This window comes from Eucyclogobius newberryi, unplaced genomic scaffold (genome assembly GCF_026437365.1).
Source record: "Eucyclogobius newberryi isolate DKJ021-1_F unplaced genomic scaffold, fEucNew1.0.hap1 SCAF_7, whole genome shotgun sequence".
Classification (NCBI taxonomy): domain Eukaryota; kingdom Metazoa; phylum Chordata; class Actinopteri; order Gobiiformes; family Gobiidae; genus Eucyclogobius; species Eucyclogobius newberryi.
The window spans coordinates 35,917,883-35,939,096 of record NW_027316389.1 but is presented as its reverse complement, the minus strand read 5'-3'; the positions used below and the strand labels follow the sequence as shown (position 1 = coordinate 35,939,096).

The window sequence follows — 21,214 nt, the reverse complement described above, 5'->3', positions numbered from 1 at the left end:
TACAATCATGGAGATTTACACAGATGGTTTAGAAGGATTTGCTGATGTCCAAGCCTGATTTATCATAGTTTTGATTAAAAGAATAAATAAAAAATAGGAACACATTTTCGATAACATTTATTGATTAAAATTGTATCAAATACTACATACAATATTCAAAATTCCCTTGGTAAATTTGGTGTAACAAAATGGAGCAAGAAACCATCAGAATGTCCCAAATATGTGACATGTTGGCATTTTTTGCACATAAAATACGATTTTTATTTAGAAAACTATTGCTTGAAGAAAAAAACTAATATTTATTTTCTAAATTACATTTATAGAAGTAAGCTAGAGAATAAGTGGGTTAGGGGTATTCAAATTGATGTCTAAATTTAAGATGTTTTTCTATTCAGCTGCAGTGTTTCTCCTTAATACCATATAATTGCAAAAACATTTCCCAGAAAAGCAATGTAGTGCACCTTTAATGATGATTATTTCTAAAAAATCACTGAACCCTCTCTAATAACCATTAACCATAACCATTATCTGGATACATTGTATTTTCTAAGAATTGTTTCCATCCCAGTGTTTTTGCATAAACACCAATATTGACAATGTTTAGACAAATATTCCCAACTGATAAGACATCATTCTGAAGCGGCTGGTTGTGTTTTGGTCCGTGTTTGTGTCCACAGGCAGATGTGGTGAGTGTGACTCCGTCCACAGTGTACAATGTCACAGTTTCCGTGGCAGCCTCTTCCCACATCAGCCCTGGAGTGAGTCGCATGATCAGCACCAGGAACAACGGTGAGATCAGACTCAATCTGAATGTCTGTCTGTCAATCATCTGTGGAAGTCTATTTCCCAGGTCCATTTTGTCGGTTGAGGTACTGGAGAACTAAAGCAGTATTATATGCTAATGTTTGAGAATACAAAAATATATACAGCACTATAGCAGGGACTACAGATGGAGACAAACTATTCAGCTCTAATCTTTTTAAAGTCTATATGACTACACATTTCACTAAAACATAGTGTCCATGTACAGCAAATATAACATAGGTAGAGGTAATACCACAACTGTTACCTAGCAACCAGACTGTAACAACGGCCAAAATCCATATAAATTACACAATAGTTATGATTCGACAAACAATAATACCACATAATATCTTTATGCTGTTCGTTTAAACTTTCAGAAAAGTGTAAATGGTTTGTGTGTTTTCTCTCCTTTTTTTTTTACAGTGTAGCTTAAAAAATATACGTTGAAGACGTACAACTACAATAGGTGGCAGTAAATGCACATGTTTCAGTTGGTTGCCAACTGCCATTAAAAGTAACACAACAACAACAACACTGATGACATCACAGAGGGGTTCTGTTTGAGAGCTCTACTTCCTGTCATTTTAAACTTTTATTTTTCAGAATTTCTTCACAAACTGCAACTTAACAAAAATAATGATAAATATTTACCACAATGGTACCTGAATGACTCACAGTTTGTGGCCCTCTATTTCAAATATATATATGCAGCGTTGACACCTCTGTGATAATCCCATGTGTGGTCATGACACATCGGAGATCTAAAGACCGCTGACATTATTTTATCATTCCATTTGGAGCGGATTGGGGTTTATCAAGGAGCTGTCAGAAAATACTTGTTTGTGTGATTGTTATCTTGAGTAAGCATCTTCAGAAATTACCATTGGTTTCTATAAAAGAGCATTTTTTTCCTAACTTTTCCAGCCCTCAATCTCTATTATCTTGGCTCGCTTGGGATGGCATTAGCGCTTATCATTTTGAATCTTCTCACCTGGCGTCCTCGATTCCGCAGGGGCGTGGATCTAGGTTCTCTCTTGTGTGATTTATCTGCAGCTGTAACTTTAGCCCAGGCTTTTGAACCAAACCGTGAATAAGTCTGAAGTGAATGTCAGTGAAATGTCAGCGCCGTGTAAGGACTCATTCATTCCAGTTCAACCCAAAACAGTCTTGCACCCATTAAGCACATTCATCTTGGAATAACTCCTTATTTTTGGTTCCTCTAGTCCCCTCGACCCCGTTTAGCCTGGAGGGTCACACGTCGGGCAGCAATGGGATCTTTCTGTCCTGGGCAATGGCAGATACTGCATACACTGGCTTTATTATCAGGTATTTTTATTTATTACTATGTCACTTTTCTCAAAGGGGAGGAAGGGGAGGGTGGGTATTAATAACGGCTATTATCGCCATGGTAACACATAGTAACCATCAGTTCCAGCAGCAAACTAACAGTTTGAATTACCATGCGTTGGAACATTACTCATGGAAACAGATACAGAATACTATGGCCAAAGCAACAGCATTTCCATGAAAACAAGTACGCCACGTACGAGTCAGGTTTGTGGCAAGGAAAGACCACTCACAATAATGATGAATGTTTTTCATGAATATTTGATATGAAATAATTTGACTTTTTAAATATTATCTGATGCACACACTCCACCATGCAATTGGGATTTTTTTAAAGGCCATGGCTGGAGAGCCGCGGCGCGGTCAAATTGCCGCGCAGTTTCAGGGACCGCGGCATTTCCCTTATAGCCCGTTATAGCCTCGTGGCTAACCCTAACCCTAACCCTAACCTTAACCCTAACCTTAACCTTAACCTTAACCTTAACCTTAACCCTAACCTTAACCCTAACCTTAACCTTAACCTTAACCTTAACCTTAACCTTAACCCTAACCTTAACCCTAACCTTAACCCGGTGCGGTCTAAAACGGCGCTAAAACGCGGTCAAATAGCGGTGCAGTTTCAGGAGCCGCGGCGCACGGCCGGCACAAAAATAACATGGCAGTTTCAGCCGCGCGCCGAAGTAAACAATGAAGTAAATAATGATTACCGGTAAATGCTTGTGTCCATGTGGTGTATTTACCCACAAAACTCTGCAGTTCAGTGTCTTTATTGTGAATGTCCTGACAGAGTCCGTTAGAGTTCCTGAATTACTGGGACAACAATTATACAGTTATAGCTCATTGTAAACACTAATAAAACTATTTTCAAGCTCTGTTTTGACATAATTGTTGCTTTTCCTTAACTCAAACTTGCACGTTTTAACGGACGAATACAGAAATGTTGTGGTGGTTGAAACAGTTTTTCTTTTTATCTACAGGTTTGTTTTGAATTTTACACTAAATGCGTGCTTGTGGTTAGAAAATAATATTTCTCCATGTTTTCAATGGAGATTCAAACTATAAACCCTGGAAATTCCCCCACCCTGTTTTTCTGATAACCAAGCATTTTAAAGTATCTATACCTCATTGGAGTCTGCCACTTGCTAGTTTCCATGGAGACGTGTTGCTTTGCTGGATTGCTGGATTGCTGGATTGGCAAGTCTAAAATGTTCTTTCTTACAGGCAGAGAGAGGTGTGTCCTTACCCGGCCACTGACTTCACAGAGGTCATGTTGGGTGATTCCCTCTTTGAGCTGCGAACTGATCTAATCTCAGGCTCCACATACCAGTTTCAGGTACATCTACAAACAATTTATTTATTTATTATAAAATGGCCTTCTCACTCAAATCCTGCTGAGCTATTGTCTGGATTTGGCAGAATGTGGGTAATTGATCCAGACTGCATTATTAAGCAGGTAAAGGGATCTATGGATGAAGCAGGGTTCTTTCCACAGTCTGTTGTCACTGAGCGCCAACGTGATCACGCTCAGTTTTTAGAATGAATTAACCCTCTGTGACCTTCATACTCAGGCCAACTATCAACTGTGTTTGTGTCCAACTGCATTCAGAGAGCTGTAACCTCTATATTTAATTTGAGTACCCCCTTTTGAATACAATTATTGACTGGATTGTTCTCTTTGGACACCTCAGCATTGCTACTTGCCAGAAGACGCTGATGCACTAAGGAGTGAAGTAGAGGTTTAAAACAGGAGCCGCCAGCCTCAGAGTTGTGATGCTACAAGGCAAATTCAATCGATCAATCAATCAAATTTATTTATAGAGCACAATTCGTACAAAGCGAAATTCAAAGTGCTTCACAATGTTAAGACACATTTAAAAAAAAAAAAAAAAACACAATGCAGTTTATAAGAATATTAAACAGTGTATGTCAAAACCATAAAAACAAATTAATGTGGTATTTAAAATATAAAAAAACAGGTTAAAATTTTTCAGTCATAGGCGCGGCTAAACAAAGATTCAAACACAGCCAGGTTGGGGGCCTGTCTCACAACTTCGGGAAGGAGATTCCAGACCGTTGCCCCATAGAACTGGAACGCAGATTCTCCGTGTCTGGTCTTCGCTCTGGGCACCAGCAGGAAGCCGGTCCCTGAGGTCCTCAGAGTCCGAGATGGTTAATAATGTCTGAGATGTACTATGGTGCTAGGCCATGGAGGGACTTGTATACAAGCAGAGCTGCTTTAAAGTCTATTCTCTGAGCCACAGGGAAACAGTGCAGAGACCTGGGAACAGGACTAATGGACTCATACTTCCTGGTTCTAGTCAGGACCCGAGCAGCAGCGTTCTGGATGTACTACAGCTGTTTTACAGCTCGTTTGGAGAGGCCAGTGAGCAGGCCGTTATAGTAGTCTAATCTACTGGAGACAAATACGTGGATAAGTCTCTCCAAATCTGGTTGGACACTATATTTTTAATTTTGGCAATGTTTTCAGATAGAAGAAAGCTACTGAATTGATGTAGCGGTTGAAATACAGGTCTGAGTCCATTATTACTCCCACATATTTTACCTTGTTTACGGGTTTTACAGAGAGAGACTGGAGGTGATTGCAAACACTTTCTCTTTGTTTCTGTGGACCAAAGACGATGACTTCAGTCTTGTCTGAGTTCAGCTGGAGAAAGTTGTTTTGCATCCACACACTGATCTGTTGAAGGCAATAACAGAGTGAATTGACTGGTCCATATTCACCTGCCGTCAGTGACATAGATCTGAGTGTTGTTAGCATAATTGAGATAGGACACACCACTGTTTCGTATTAGCTGTCCCAACGACAGCATGTACAGATTGAACAGAAGGGGTCCAAGGATTGACCCTTGGGGCACCCCACTGGTCAAAGCCATACTCTCAGAGACACAGGCACCAATTTCAAGTATTTCCTGTTTTCAAGGTAGGACTTCAACCAATTTAAGGCCATACCAGTCATTCCCACCCAGTCCTCTAACCTCTGCAGAAGTATCCCGTGATCGACAGTGTCAATGTCATGCAGCGTCATGCAGCACTGAGGTCCAGCAAGACTAAAACAGAGGCCTTAACATCATCAGTGCCCAGACAGATGTCCTTTGTCACCTTAATGAGAGCCGTCTCAGTGCTGTGATGCGATCTAAAACCAGACTGGAAGACATCAAGGAGTCACTTATTAGGAATAAGCTGTTGATAAATTGCTTTTTCAAGGACTTTGCCCAGGAAAAGTTAGTTTGAAATTGGTCAATAGTTGTTTAGTGTTGTGGGATCCAGGCTGCTCTTCTTTAGCCACGGCTTAATAACCGCAGTTTTCAAGGCCGTTGAGAATGTTCCAGATTTAAGTGACATTTTGACTATTTTAGTAAATGGAGTCAACAAACTACTCAGCACGGACTTTAAAAGTCTAGTGGGTAGCATGTCAAGGCAGCAAGTAGAAGAACTCAGGCTGGTGATGGTCTCTTGGATTGTTTTTTCAGTCAGGTACAAACAGAGTCAACTCCAGTTGTTTAACTGGCTGTTGAATTGGTATTTGCACTGTGGGATTGATGGTGTTCTTAATGTTCTGGACCTTGTCCTTGAAGAATGTGGCAAACGCATTACACTTGGATGTGGAAATTAGTTCCAACGGCTTTGGGCTGGAGGGTTTGTCAATCTGTTTACTGTCGCAAACAGAATGCGGGAGTTGTTATTGCTATTTCCAATTATTTCCATTTTAAAAGATACATACTCAAATGATGAAAACAACCCAAAAGACAACCTGCGGGTGATTATTTCATCACTAGAATTTTTTTGTTTTTCACGTATTTCAGATTCAAACTTGAAGTTGGGTGGAGCAGATTCTATAAGAACTAGATTTCCTGTGTTTTCGTCAAGCCATGTTTCTGTTAAAACATAAAACCAAGATTATCAGAGGAAATAAAATTATTGATTAGAAATTCTTTCTTACATAAATACCTGACATTTAGCACAGCAAGTTTCACTTTGGTTTCTGAAGAACAAAACATTGTCTTCCCACGTGCTACATTAATTAAATGTCTCTGATTTACGGTTTCACGGATGGAATGTTTATATTTGTGATTTCTCATAGTTATAATTGGCATAATCGGAAAGATCATATCCAGTGTTTCCGACTGCCAGAGGGCGCTAGAGCCACAACGAAAGTTTTCTTGCGTTTGTCCATTTTGAGCTATTGTTTGCAGTGACCTAGAGGGGGCAGTAGAGGGGGCAGTAGAGGGGGCAGTAGTGTGTAGTAGACAGTTGTGTGTTGAATGGTCTGAAGAAGGCGGGGTTGTGAGGGGTGTGAAGGAAGTAAACAGTCACTCACATGCGGGGACGCCCCCCAGGTGGTGGACAGCGTAGAGCATGTTGTTTGTGAGGAGACGGCTTCCAAGTCTATTCAGGTGCAGGCCATCCACACGGTAGTGAGAGGGATGATCCCAAAACAAGTTGATTGTCAATAAAATTGATGAAGTGGAGCCTACAAACGGAGTAAAGCCAGGCGTTCAAATACAGAGTTCTACTGAATCTTTCATTCCCACAAATCAGTGTTGGAATGGGTCCGGAGACAAACGCAGACATGCCCTGAATAATCCACGGTTTCAGAACATTAAAAAGCTCCACCTTTTCGTAGACTCTGACTTTCTCCATGACATATTGTTTGTCCACACGTCAACAATAATCCTGTGAACTGTTGAGGGAATGGACTGGAGGAGATCAGGAAGTTTCCTCACAATCTGTGAGACCGTGGCTCCAGGGAAACAGTGCGTTATGGCGTTAAAGAAACGAACATGTCTGATGATAGAGTCACCAATGATCACTGTTGTAGGAGGGAAGAGTGGCTGAGGCCGATCAGTAGTTGGATTACGGTGCTGTAAACCATCGCCGTGCACAGAGGGCTGGCTGCGGTGGCCGGAGACGGGGGGCTCGAGCTGAGAGGCTTCAGGCTGCGGGCCAGATGCGGCTGTGGACCTGGACCCTTCAGTAGTGGGTCCCTGCTGCAGAGGCGCCTTCTCGGGCACAAATATCAGTTGTGTTGAGCAGTGAAAGGATATTTTGAGTCTGGAAAAGGTCAATAGACTTTAAAAACAAGGAGGAGCACTTGCTGGATTCCCTCTTGCCCTCTCAAAGTGGACTAGAGTGTTTTGGTTCTGGAGAGGTTGACTAAATATTAACTTGCGTGAAAGCAACAAAACACAACTCCTGATATATTTTTTTTAACGAGAAAACAATTTAGAATTATAATATGATTAATAATAGGACCTTATGAACATGTAACACAAGTAAACCAAATTGTAGACTAAACCTTGAGGTAATTTTTAATAATAGTAATAATTTAATAATTTGCCTATGGGGACCATAGGCAAATTTGTCCTCTGCATCTGACCCACCCTGACGCTGGCGCATCTCCTCAGGAGCAGCGGGGCTTGGTCAGGACTGTAGAGCTACCTGGTGCTTTGTGTTATGGGGGAAACTGGAGCACGTGGAGGAAACCCACCCAGACACGGGAAAAAACATGTAAACTAAACTCCACACAGAGGAGGAATCAGGAGTCAAACTGTTTTGCTGTGAGGTGAGAGTGCTAGCCACTCTGCCACCGTGCTGCCCACAAAATAGCTGAAAAAAGTTCATCTCAAGGAAAAGTACCTTTCAGTCCAGTAAAAAATAGTGGAGTATAAAATACAGATACGTGCTTTGTTACTTTCCACCAGAGAGAATGAGGGAAGGAAAGGGAAGTGTCTTGTTCAAAGGCACAGCAGCAATGATAACATTATCAGCAGGCAAATGCTCTCTCCTGAGCCCCTGTAACTGTTGGATGCAGTTTAATGTACATAAAATAGATATAAACAAAATGTGTGAAATAATATTTTATTATAGTACGTTTGATTAACTTTCTTTAAATTACTGTTTACATTGTTTTGTGAAACGTTGAGTGTCCTGAAAATATCTATATAAATACATTTTTAATCATCATCATCATTATTATTATTATTATTATCTTTTATTATCTTTAATTCTCTGCCCTTTATGCTTGCATTTGAAACAAGAGGATGCTATTTCTTCTTAGGTTGCAGCTATCGTTTCCTCTGGTGTTTCTGGAGCTTTCAGCAAATCGTTGTTCGTAAAAACAGCAGAGTCTCGTGAGTACACATTCATATTATAAATAACAACAACGCCATGCTGTTTACGTGTGTGTATTCTTATTTGGGGTCTGTACAGCTCCTGGACATGTGACTAACTTGACGGCTTTTGCACATAACCACTCGTACGTTGTGGTTACGTGGTATCTGCCAAACCGCATCAACGGCCTCATCACCAAGTTCAGTGTTAACGTCAAACATGCTCGAAATGGAATTGTGGTCCGCAGGCTCAATGTGAATGCAGAAGAGATCATGAGTATCGCACTGCCACACTGCAATGTAAGACTTTTCTAACATGTGAATTCAATGTGGAGGATTTTACATTTCAGTAACTTCACAGGAATGTCCTCAAAGCTCAATTTTTATTAATATAATATTATTTTTAAAGGTTTATGATGGGCTTAACAACTTTTTTTTAACTGCAAACATAAAAGAAAAAAACCCTGAAATAAACGAAACAAAAGAATGGCACAGGAATCTCAAAAAGAAAAGAAAACCTCCATAATCCATGTATGGTTTCTCTCTATGCTTGTTAATTTTTAGTCAAAATACAAAAATAGAATTTTTCAGATTTTTGTGTTGTCCAGTAAAATAAAAGAACAAATGCAGTAAAAATGCAATAGTAAATGTGTTTAAACCAGGCTCTGATGTTAGTGAATGCTTTTACTGCCAAAACCACGTTGTATTTTAATATTTTCATATATTGTGAAGTTTCTCCCAGTTTCTCCATTGACTTCACATGCTTCACTTTTGCCTCCATTCTGAAATTTAAATTTGTTTTTGTTCACAAACTTGTAAATGGTTTATACCTCATAAAGCTTGAAATGTCACATACCTCCTCCATGATTCCTTACCAGGATGCTGCAGAGATCCTCTCACGGGCCACTGTGAGCCCTCTTGAGATGACCGCCTCTTCCCCCCCCATCACCCTGTCAGCGGTGCCCCCGGCTTCTCTGTGGCAAGTGCCCATATATGTGGGAGTGGATCAGCTCCGACCGTTCACTCCGTATCTGTTTGAAGTGTCCGCCTTCACATCTGAAGGAGAGGGCAAAACCGGCTCTGTTATGATCCAAATGCCAGAAACAGGTGTGCATACATTGTGTTCAAGTGGCATCAAAACATTTCAATAGCCTAAGTATTGACCCTTTGAAATGCTCTGACGTCAGAATATTCAAAATTCCAGAATAGTGGCGACTGGAGACCCTAACAATTTTTTTTTTTGTTATCTAAATTTGAATGATGTTAAGTCACAATAACAAAACATGAGCAACAACTTTAAATTCCCAGGTATGTTTGATTTCATATTACAAAAGATGGAAACAATAATCCGTCATAGCCTTAAGGTTGTATTTGATCTTCACAAAAAGTATTATTTTATGGTAAATTATGTATTATATCTGTTTCTAAACTGAAAAACTATTGTGTAGTTAAAATTTGTGTAAGCATCTGTCCAGGAAAACCTAATAATCTGGATTTTACTATTATAATTGTCTTTTGATTAAACAAATAATGTCAAAGACAAACCAGGCTCTGACATCACTTACTCTGAGTCTGAGTGCTCTTACTTTGACAAAACTATCTCGATGTTAAATATTTTGTGATATTCTGAGGTTAATCCCAGTTTCTGGTATGTTATGTTCCAAGTCACTTTTGTCTTTGTTCCGGAATTTAGAATGTTTTTCTTCACAAACTTTTAAAGGGTCCATTGTTTGACCATATACAAATTTGATGAGAAAATATAGCTTCATAGATTAATATTAGCCACTTCCCCCCATCTAGGGCTGCTTGACTGTGGGCAAAATATTTGTTTTAAACCTATTATCTAAACCTTAAAAGATAACTGTAGAGGAAGAATCATCTTGTTATCATCTTTGTGATTTGAGTTTTTGAGCGGCAGGATGAGTATCCATATCAATCTGAATTGCATTGTTTCTTTTTCATTTTTGAAATAAAAATGTTGCAGCAATTAAAATCATGATTACTTATCTGTTGAACAGTTCTAAATGTTCACATACTCACAGTCATAAACATGAATCTCACATGTTTTGTGAAGGTTTAAGTGTAATTGTTGCTCATTTGTTTTTACACAGCTCCTGAGGACTCACCACAGAACCTCACCATACTGAATATGACATCCAGGTTAATTCTGTTGTCCTGGAGTTCTCCCAGAATTTTGACAGGGAAATTCAGCTATGTCCTGTACCTTCATGACCCCACAGGTAAGACTGGCATCACCAAATTGTATTCAATCATTCTAAGCGTCTAGAAGAGAAAGGGGTAGGCAAAGTGACTAAAAATATTGTTAATAGTCATAATTTGTTGTTTGATCATGAGTCTTGTCAATAACATACAAAATAATTACAGTAAGTTCAACATTTGTGAATGTTTATTTTGGATATTTGTTAAGAAAAAGTATGGGTTTGTAAATGCTGTCCTGAAGGTCCACATTTGTGCATTGCCCTTCTTATTGCCACATAAGAAATACAATAAACAAATCAGCGGTTCCAATCTGTGTTATTTTTTTCTTCCGTTCTAGGTCATTTCTTGAATGAAAGCACTTCTGATACATATTTCGAGTTCTCTAGTCTGATGCCTTACACTACATATACTGTTGTTGTTCGAGCCAAATCGGCTGGAGAATTGGGTCCAGCAGCAGAGAGGCGTCTGATCACAGCAGCTGAAGGTAAGACAATGTCTGCATTTGACATACAAGCAGTTCAGCCAGGACACTGCACACTGACTCTGCATAAGGATTCTTGCCTTATTCAGTCAGAGCTGCGAAAATACTGTATTACTGTACCGTATTTTTGGTCTATATTTTATATTGAATCTGTCTTTTGTTACTGTGGAGTCTTATTGTGAAGCACTGTGTGACTGTATGTCTGGAAAATGATGTACAAATAAATTTACTTACATATTTACATACTTACTTTATTTCTAGATGAATCAATTTGAAAAATAAACTTAAATTGAAGGCCTAGAAATATCTACACCAGGCCCTAGACACCGGGGGTAAAGAGGAAGAGATTGAGAGGCCGAGCCGGCTGAATGTTCTGCTTCTGGGGTAACAAAGAGATAAAATTGTTAAAATAAGGTGGAAGGGAGAGCAAGTGTTTTTTATATGAATTTGGTGAATTGCATGGCTCACAGTAGCAGGAAGCAGAAATAAGATGGAAATTCAGTTTCAAGCTTGGCCTTGATTTCCTCTTGTGTTTAACCATGAGTGTGCGTTCAGCCCCCAGCGCTGTTCAGGCCCTGACAGCAGAAGCAGATGATTCCCTGTCTATAAGAGTGAGCTGGAGGAGCCCTGCTCAGCCAAATGGCCCCATCACTCAGTACAAACTGCAGGTGCTGATGGAGGACAATCTGCTGCAGGACATCACCCTCACCGCTCCTCTGGTGTGTCTAGTCTGCATAAAACACCTACACACACATACCTACACATACCTACACCTACACACACCTACACACACACACACACACACACACACACCTACACACACACCTACACACACACACACAGCCACACACCTACCCACACCCACACCTACCCACACACACACAGCCACACACCTACCCACACCCACACACACCCACACCTACCCACACCTACCCACACACACACACACACACACACACACACACACACACACACACACACACACTATTCACTGAATTACAGTAAATATTGGGATCTTTTGCATGTTAGTTTGGACTTGTTTCCAGAAGTTTCTGTTGACTGTTTCAACTTACATTACATTCATGTCATTTCAGGCTACATTTTCGGTCAAAGGAGACATTTGCTTTCTCATTTCAAAGATACCATTCCCCTTGCCTACTTAACCTTAAACCCATCAGAAATATATTGTATCTCTAATACGGAATCTCTAACACAGAACATTTTCTCCAAAATGCAGCATTTATATGCAAGGAAGACCTTTTTCTGTCAAAGGTGTTTTCATATTTATTAGTCATATCATAACTATTTAGCTATTGTAGCTAACTATTGTATTTTTAGCACATAATACAGTATGGTTACTAGATGACAGTTATTACCTTATGTCACATCTGCTATTCATGTCCAATCAGGAAGTACAACTTCATAAAAAAAAAAAAATAGATTTCTTTGTAACATTCTAAATATAAATATTGAGTGTAATGTTCTGCCTGAGGTTGGAAGAAGTTGAGAATTCCTGGATAAAATCTGTGCTTACAACCTGGAAAGAGCTAATAAAAACATAAAAAGGTGTTAAAATTGTAAGATGGTTGATTTATGACCAAAGACTTAAGCCAAATAGCACTAACCTGAGATTTGTAATTTAGATAACAAAAGGAAAGAATTTTCTGAGCAAAATCTTTATTAAAGTATATAAATCAGAACTTTCAAGAGGAATAATATCGAATGCATGAATGACCTGGACAGCCAATTTACTAAATACATTAAAATATAAATAAATAATTAAAAAAACATTAATAAATAAAATAAATGGGAAAAATAGGGTAATTTTGTTTTGGCGGACGAGGAATGGGAAAATAATGTACTAATGTAGAGGATCACAAAGTCCCATGTTTGGAAGAAATTTCTTTGGAAGAATGTGAAACCATACTTTGTAACATACTTCTGGCGGCTGGGAAAAAAAGGCTGTCACAAAAATTTATAGTGTTTTTAATTTTGAAAAATTAAATACACTTTTAAAAAGTACTCTCAGTCACTTGCATGTTTACAACGACATATCATTGTTTTGCAAAAAAATGTTCCACAGTATTACATTTTCAGTCCGTTTTTTTATCTCCATGTATACTGTATATACGTTTAATGCCATACTGTGAAATATTTTAGGCAAGACTATAACGCCTCTATGGGGACAAGCAGGGTTCAGACAAAATTCAAGTAATTTATTCATGTAAATCAGAATCAGAAAAGGTTTATTGCCATTGTCAATGAACAGAATTCACTAACAGGAACTTGTCTTGGTGATTCGATGCAACATGAAACAATGAACAATGAACTATATAAGTCAAAAAGATAAACAATTTAAATATGCTATGGGATAAAAATAACAATAGGCTATAAAATACAAAAACATAGGCTTACTATGTACACAAATTTACAGTTGAATTTACATATGTAGTGCAGAAAGTGGACAGTGCAGTGAGTGATTAAGTTTGAATGGTTTTACAATATAGCAGCACTGATAAATAGTCATTTGGGGAAACAAAATCTGAAATGTTGTCTCTTCCTGCAGATTGAGAGCACAACTGGTCTGTATGAGGACAGCACATTTACTGACCGTCCTGGGAGGAGTAAGAGAAATGCAGACTTTATTACATCGCCTCCATTCTTCACTCCTTCAGTTTCCAAACGCTCTGCTTCTGACTCCTCCATCACTAATGCCCCATACGCCTCTGATGAACCCACACTGGGCTCTACTCTCACTGTAACGTCCATAGTCACTGCAGAGTCTTTTTCTAAGACCAGTAGCGCCACCTCTGGCAGTGCCACCTATGCTTACTCTGCCACCTCTTCCCCACCTGTGACACACCCGCCCTGGCTCACACGCCAGTCCAGAACAGATATGACCACCGCTTCTCATTCTTTAAGCACACGCGATGCTTCTGTAACTGGTGGATATACGGCTTACACTACAGGATCTGGCATCACAGGTAACCATTCATTACATTCCTGTTCCGATCACGCTAAATATCTGTGCTAAAAGGTACTTGGTTTATTGAATGTTGGGAATCTAACAGTGCTGTATTTGTATGGTATTAACATATGTATCAGACATGTATCAGTATTTGGTATTTTGGTATGTGGTACATATGATATATGTTTCTAAAAAAATGTATCTAAAAAGGCCTCAATGTGCATTTTAGTGAAAACATCTGCCTTGAATGTTCCACCGTATGCATGCAGGATTCTAAGCAGGAGATGCTCAACATCCATCCATCCATCCATTTTCTGCCGCTTTATCCTGGGCCGAGTTGCGGGGGCAGCAGTCTGAGCAGGGACTCCCAGACTTCCTTCTACCCAGACACTTCCTCCAACTCCTCCGGGGGGATCCCGAGGCGTTCCCAGGCCAGCCAAGAGACATAGTCTCTCCAGCGTGTCCTGGGTCTTCCCCGGGGCCTCTTCCCTGTGGGACATCCCCGAAACAGGAGGCGCCCAGGAGGCATCCGGAACAGATGCCCGAGCCACCTCAGCTGGCTCCTCTCGACGTGGAGAAGCAGCGGCTCTACTCCGAGCTCCCCCTGTGTGGCCGAGCTCCTCACCTTATCTCTAAGGGATCCCCCAGCCACCCGGCAGAGGAAACTCATTTCGACCGCGTGTATCCGCGATCTTGTTCTTTCGGTCATTACCCTAAGCTCATGACCATAGGTGAGGGTAGGAACGTAGACCGACCGGTAAATTGAGAGCTTTGCTTTTTCGACTTAACTCCTCCTTCACCACAACGGTCCGATGCAGTGACTGCATCACTGCAGCCGCTGCACCGATCCGCCTGTCGATCTCACTCTCCATCCTTCCCTCACTCGTGAACAAGACCCCGAGATACTTGAACTCCTCCACTTGGGGCAAGGACTCCCCACCCACCTGGAGAGGGCAAGCCACCTTTTTTCCGGTCGAGAACCAAGGCCTCGGATTTGGAGGTGCTGATTCTCATCCCAGCAGCTTCACACTCGGCTGCAAACCGTCCCAGTGCATGTTGCAGGTCCGGGTTTGATGGAGCCATCAGGACAACATTGTCTGCAAACAGCAGAGATGAGATCCTGTGGTCCCCAAACCGAACACCCTCCGACCCCTGACTGCGCCTAGAAATTCTGTCCATAAAAATTATGAACAGAACCGGTGACAAAGGGCAGCCCTGGCGGAGTCCAACATGCACTGGGAACAGGTCTGACTTACTGCCGGCAATGCGAACAGAGCTCCTGCTCCGGTCATACAGGAACCGGACAGCCCTGAGCAAAGGGCCCCGGACCCCATACTCCCGGAGCACCCCCCAAAGGACACCCCGAGGGACACGGTCGAAAGTCTTCTCCAGATCCAAAAAGCACATGTGGACTGGTTGGGCAAACTCCCATGAACCCTCGAGCACCCGATGGAGAGTATAGAGCTGGTCCAGTGTTCCACGACCAGGACGGAAACCACTCTGCTCCTCCTGAATCCGAGGTTCGTCTATCGGTTGGATTCTCCTCTCCAGTACCTTGGAATAGACCTTACCGGGGAGGCTGAGGAGTGTGATCCCTCTGTAGTTGGCACACACCCTCCGGTCCCCCTTCTTGAACAGAGGGACCACCACCCGGTCTGCCAGTCCAGAGGCACGGTCCCCGACCGCCACGCGATGTTGCAGAGATGTGTCAGCCAAGACAGTCCTACAACATCCAGAGACTTTAGGTACTCAGGGCGGATCTCATCCACCCCTGGAGCCCTGCCACTGAGGAGTTTGCGAACAACCTCAGTGACTTCAGCTTGGGTGATGGATGAGCAAGCCTCTGAGTCCCCGATCTCTACTTCCTCTTCGGAAGACATGACTGAGGGATTAAGGAGGTCCTCAAAGTATTCCTTCCACCGTCCGACGACATCCCTAGTCGAGGTCAGCAGGTCTGCACTGCTTCCCCTTCCTGAGGCGCCGGACAGTTTGCCAGAATTTCTTTGGGGCCGACCGATAGTCCTCCTCCATGGCCTCCCCGAACTCCTCCCAGGCCCGGGTTTTTTCCTCTGCGACAGCACGAGCTGCGGCTCGCTTGGCCTGCCTATACCTGTCGATTACCTCAGGAGACCTAGAAAATGTAAACTACTCAGTAAAAAACCGCACTGTGGGAACGCTTTTATTATATGCAACATCAAAGCAGGCCAATGGTGCGTACTGGACCTATAGATTTAACATCCAGATCTGACTATTTTAACCCACAGACACCCAGGGTCAGCTGTGTTTGGTTTATTTAGTTTATTTATTTAATAAAACAGGGACAGTGCAAAATTTACATTACATACAACTTTAACAGGAGGGATGCATTGTACCAGGTTTTAGCTCAAGTGCTATTTTCCACCTGTCGCCCCTGGGCAGGCTGATGTTATGGTACATAAAAAAAGAGACATTCCAGGAAATGGTTCTGCAATGACCAGACATTAAAAGGTTCCGAGACATCATTCACAACCAACCAACAAACCATTCACTGTTCTCCAGATCATTCACTCTCTCTCTCTCTCCCTCCATGATTACCATCATACTCTCTACTTACTTTTCTGCTTTCTTAGTCCTACCACCCCATCACCCCATCTTTCTCACCTTTCCACACGCACACGCGCGCACACACACACACACACACACACACACACAAACACACACGCACACACACACACACACACACACACACACACACAAACACACAAACACACGCACACAGCCATTTGGTAACAGTAGTTAAGATAAGATAATCCTTTAATATCCACACAAGGAGAAATTTCGTTGTTACAACGCAGTAGAACAGGAGGAAAGGACAGATTATAGGAAGTTTCAAAAAACACACTCTTAATAGAACTCTTATGAACAAAACAAAAAAGTCTTATTAACAAAAACTCCTCCATCATTCCATCATGTTGGGTGTGGAAATGAAGGATTATGGCCACATATGCATAACCTGGCTCATGCCAGATTACCACTCTCCACATTGTTCACAACTGGAAAGTCTCTGGTCGAAACCTGTTGGGAAAAGGAGTATGTCATGATGAATTTGAAGCTGATTGGTCGAAGCGTCAACAGTGGAACAAGCCAAGAAATCAAATTATTGTTAAATCCTGTCAGAAAAAAGCACAAACATCTTTCCCGTCCTCAAATGCACAAAGCACATTTGTCAGCGTTGCCATGTTTGTTGTGGTTCGTACCTTTGACTTCCGCCAAAACCCTAATGCTGAGCTGTGATTGGTCTGCCAAACAGCTGCTAGATAAGCATTTGTGAACTTACAAATATCTAAAATCATCTGGCTGCATTTTATATCCAAGAGTTTTCCATTTTATCTATTTTATAATTGCATAAAGATGACAATATTACATTGCTTTTTGTTAATGTGGGCTAGGGTTACTACAATGTGTGACTGTAACAGGTATAATATATCTGCTCCAAACAGCCAGCGTGTCAGTGAGAGAAGAGGTGCTGGACGTCCTATCGGAGGAGATGTCGTACTTGGTGTCAGATCTGAACCCTTTCACTGAGTACACGTTCAGGGTCAGTGCTTTCACCCCAGTCGGAGAAGGCCCTGCTGCCAGCATCACCGAGAAGACCAGGGAACAGGGTACACTCTGATTTGGACAATTATGATTCATGTGCAATGTTAACTAGTAACAATTTGAATGTATATTGTTACCCCAGTACCTAGCGCTGTGATGAACGTTACCTACCAAAACATCAGCTCCACTTCCATTCTGGTCAGCTGGGTCCCTCCTCTCAACCCCAACGGAAGAATCACACATTACACCATCTACGGGCTCAGAATGCACGACAGCCAAGAACTGCAGTGGGAGAGCAATGAGACCTGGATACTAATAACAGGCAAGTAGATCATGTTTTAGGATAGAAACAGTTGGCATCTGAGGCAACTGTGATTGAGGTTTTAACAAACTCATTCTAAAGAATCAGGCCATCCAGTTTGCAATGTGAAAGCCGCCCAGATTTATGTCAGTTATCCTTCCTACAACCTATATTTCTAATCTTATACCATTGTACAAACCTCACCTCAACCCCACACTGACAGGCGCTAAAGAGAGAAAGGAAGATAATGCGAGAGAGAGGATAAAAGACTGAGCACAAATACTTTATAGCAACTGTTTATTGAATAAATAGGTGTTTTGTGTGTTTGTGGAGTAACTGGACAGTTTTTGGCAGAAGAAATCCTTCTCTGCGCTGTACTGAGAAGAACAGTCCCCAAACACTCATTCACTTGGCAACTTCACAAGAACCTGGGTCGCGATTCACTTTTTGTTTGGTGGCAATGGTGGAGAACTAGTGAACAACAGACCTCTGACCTATATAAGAATACGAACGGGAGCTTTGGGCTGAACACTACCGCGTTACTAGTACCACCTGCTGTATTTTAACATCTACAGAACACGCCATTCACTTCTGCCAGGTCAACAACCTCCAGTTGGTAAAATACACATAATTTTAAAGGAAACATCTTAAAAGAAGGAAAACACTAGCGTTTACTATTTTAGTATGTTTTCATCTACTGCCTCTGGCTAGAATAGTTAAAACAAACAAAAAATACTATATTCAGATTGAGAGCTTTGTCTTTCGACTCAGCAGTGCAATACAGTGACTGCATCACTGCAGATACTGCACCGATCTGCCTGTCAATCTCCACACACCATTCTTTCCTCACTCGTGAACAAGATCCCGATATACTGAAAGGTCTCCATTTGGGGCAAGGACTCTCCACCCACCCACCTGGAGGGGGAAAGCCAAAAGAATCATGGCCTCGAATTTGGAGGTACTGATTTTCATTCCAGCTGCTTCTCTGCTGCAAACTGTCCCAGTGCATGTTGCAGGTCCAGGTTTTATGAAGGCACCAGGACAAAATTATCTGCAAAACAGTAGAGATGATATCCTGCGTCCCCAAAATGGACACCATCTGACCTGTGACTGCGCCTAGAAATTCTGTCCACAAAAACAATGAACATAACCCGTGACGACGGGCAGCGCAACATGCACTGAGAACAAGTCTCGAGTACCCGGTGGAGAGTACAGAGCTGGTCCAGAGAACTATACTGCTCCTAAATCCGATGCTCGACTATCGGTCGGATTCTTCTCTCCAATATCCTGGAGTAGACCTTACCGGAGAGGCTGAGGAGTGTGATCTCACTGTAGTTTGAACACACCCTCTGGACCACCACCCCAGTCTGCCTGTCTAGAAGCACTACCGCATGTCCCACAACATCCAGAGACTCAAGGTACTCAGGACAGATCTCATCCTCCTCCAGAGCCTTGCCACCGAGGAGTTTGCGAACCACCTCAGTGACTCCAGCCCGGGTGATGGACTTATCACCCACAGAGCCCTCCGTCTCTGCTTCCTCTACGGAAGACATATGACATCGAGATTGAGGAGGTCCTCAAAGTATTCCTTCGGCGTCCCTCTCCTGAGGTTGTCAGGCTCCAGAATTTTTTTGAGACTGACCGATAAGCCTCGAGGAAGCCATGGAGGAGGATGTCATAAAAAGGAATCCACAAATGTTGAACCTTATCATCATTTGTTTGGGATTGGTCATATTAATCTCATTGTTTAAAGTCCTTTCAACTGACAATGATCACACCTATACAGTTGAATAAAGCCACCTTTTTCTGAGGATATTGTGAAAAGTTATTTTCACTTCTGTTTATTTATGCAGAGAAAATGTTTAATTTCGTGCCAGTGTCTGTTTCATATTAATAGGCCCAGTAATTACAGGGATGTGGACCATAAACCAGGTCAATAAATCTGCATTCGGTCAGTTTTCATTAATGATTATGTCACAAGACATATATGAAAAAAAAAAATACTGAGCCATTTACATCATTTGTATTTATTTATTTATTATTAGAGACTAGGCCCTTGAACTCACTTGATTAAAGTGCATATGTCAGCTTAGACAACACATTTCACTAAAACGTAGTGAACATCATTATAAGACTAGAACATCTGCAATGGCTGAAGCCATTGCTGGAGTGTCTGCGTCTCTCCCTCTCCCCCCATCTCCCTCTCACTCCCTCCCTCTCCCCCTCTCTCTCCCTCTCTCTCCCTCCCTCTCTCTCCCTCCTTCTCCCTCTCTCCCTCTCCCCCCTCTCTCTCTCTCTCTCGCTCGACTGGCTCCGTCCCAAAATTCTAAAGAATAAAGAATCTCCCTCTCCCTCCCTCTCCATAATACAAGAACATATAGTGTCTGCGCGTGATGTCACGCAGGCGCTATATGTTCTTGTATTGTGAGTGATGTCACAAATGTTTTATTATTATTATTATATTTTCCATTCCTCCCTCTCCCTCTCCCTCTCCCTACAAGTTGTAGGGAGACAAGTTGTAGGGACATTTGAACAACGTACAAGTTTTTCAAATGTCAAACGTAATAGCACACGTATTACTGTGAAAGCGATCACAATGAGGTATAACATGTTGAAATCGGTTGAAGCGTTAATGGAAAATCATGGAAAATATAATAATAATAACTAGAAGCAATGGCTGAAGCCATTGCTGGAGTGTCTGCGTCTCTCCCTCTCCCTCCCTCCCTCCCTCTCCCCCTCCCTCCCTCCCTCCCTCCCTCTCCCCCTCCCTCCCTCCCTCCCTCCCTCTCCCCCTCTCCCTCTCTCTCTCCCTCCCTCTCTCCCTCCCTCTCCCTCTCTCTCCCTCCCTCTCTCTCCCTCTCCCTCCCTCTCTCCCTCTCTCCCTCACATGGGCAGCAGATGTGATGTAATTCCACAGCTGATACCTAGCATATAAATTACACAAAATGTAGATATGATTTGCAGTCTAATAATACCTGATAACACCATTATTTTGTTAATTAACATGCAATGCATCCCTGCATTGTGGACTTGACTGATTAAAAACTATTATACATATTTACCACAAGTCCTATCTCACCAAATTAAGTGTTAATTAAAAAAAATATGAGAGCCTGTCATGTGCACTTTAAATATTTTAGATCTATGGAATGTTGTGATCTCATCTGAATCCCAACAATACATTTTCTTGTCTAGATTTAAAAAAATATACTGGCTATAAACTTGCGGTGGCAGCGTCTACAGCAGTGGGAGAAAGTGAACTGACTGATGAAGATTACATCTATGTTTTCACTGAGGAGGATGGTATGTTCTAAACACCAGCATGTGGAAAAGAATGCAACATGTTCCTATCATTTAACTTACATTAATTCTAAACTTTGAAT

The 21,214-nt window shown here is 41.7% G+C and overlaps 1 protein-coding gene across 1 annotated transcript in view; it reads left to right on the top strand.

The window, feature by feature from the left end:
- The window catches only part of ptprq (protein tyrosine phosphatase receptor type Q), a 92,977-nt gene that overhangs the window by 22,045 nt on the left and 49,718 nt on the right, over positions 1–21,214 (top strand). The window contains exons 19-31 of the mRNA XM_072434454.1: positions 678–789; positions 2,028–2,130; positions 3,373–3,484; positions 8,231–8,303; positions 8,383–8,582; positions 9,161–9,389; positions 10,394–10,522; positions 10,840–10,986; positions 11,539–11,702; positions 13,550–13,967; positions 17,431–17,595; positions 17,673–17,852; positions 21,027–21,134. Of these exons, the coding sequence (XP_072290555.1) occupies positions 678–789; positions 2,028–2,130; positions 3,373–3,484; positions 8,231–8,303; positions 8,383–8,582; positions 9,161–9,389; positions 10,394–10,522; positions 10,840–10,986; positions 11,539–11,702; positions 13,550–13,967; positions 17,431–17,595; positions 17,673–17,852; positions 21,027–21,134 (2,140 nt within the window). The remainder of the gene's footprint in view (positions 1–677; positions 790–2,027; positions 2,131–3,372; positions 3,485–8,230; positions 8,304–8,382; positions 8,583–9,160; positions 9,390–10,393; positions 10,523–10,839; positions 10,987–11,538; positions 11,703–13,549; positions 13,968–17,430; positions 17,596–17,672; positions 17,853–21,026; positions 21,135–21,214) is intronic.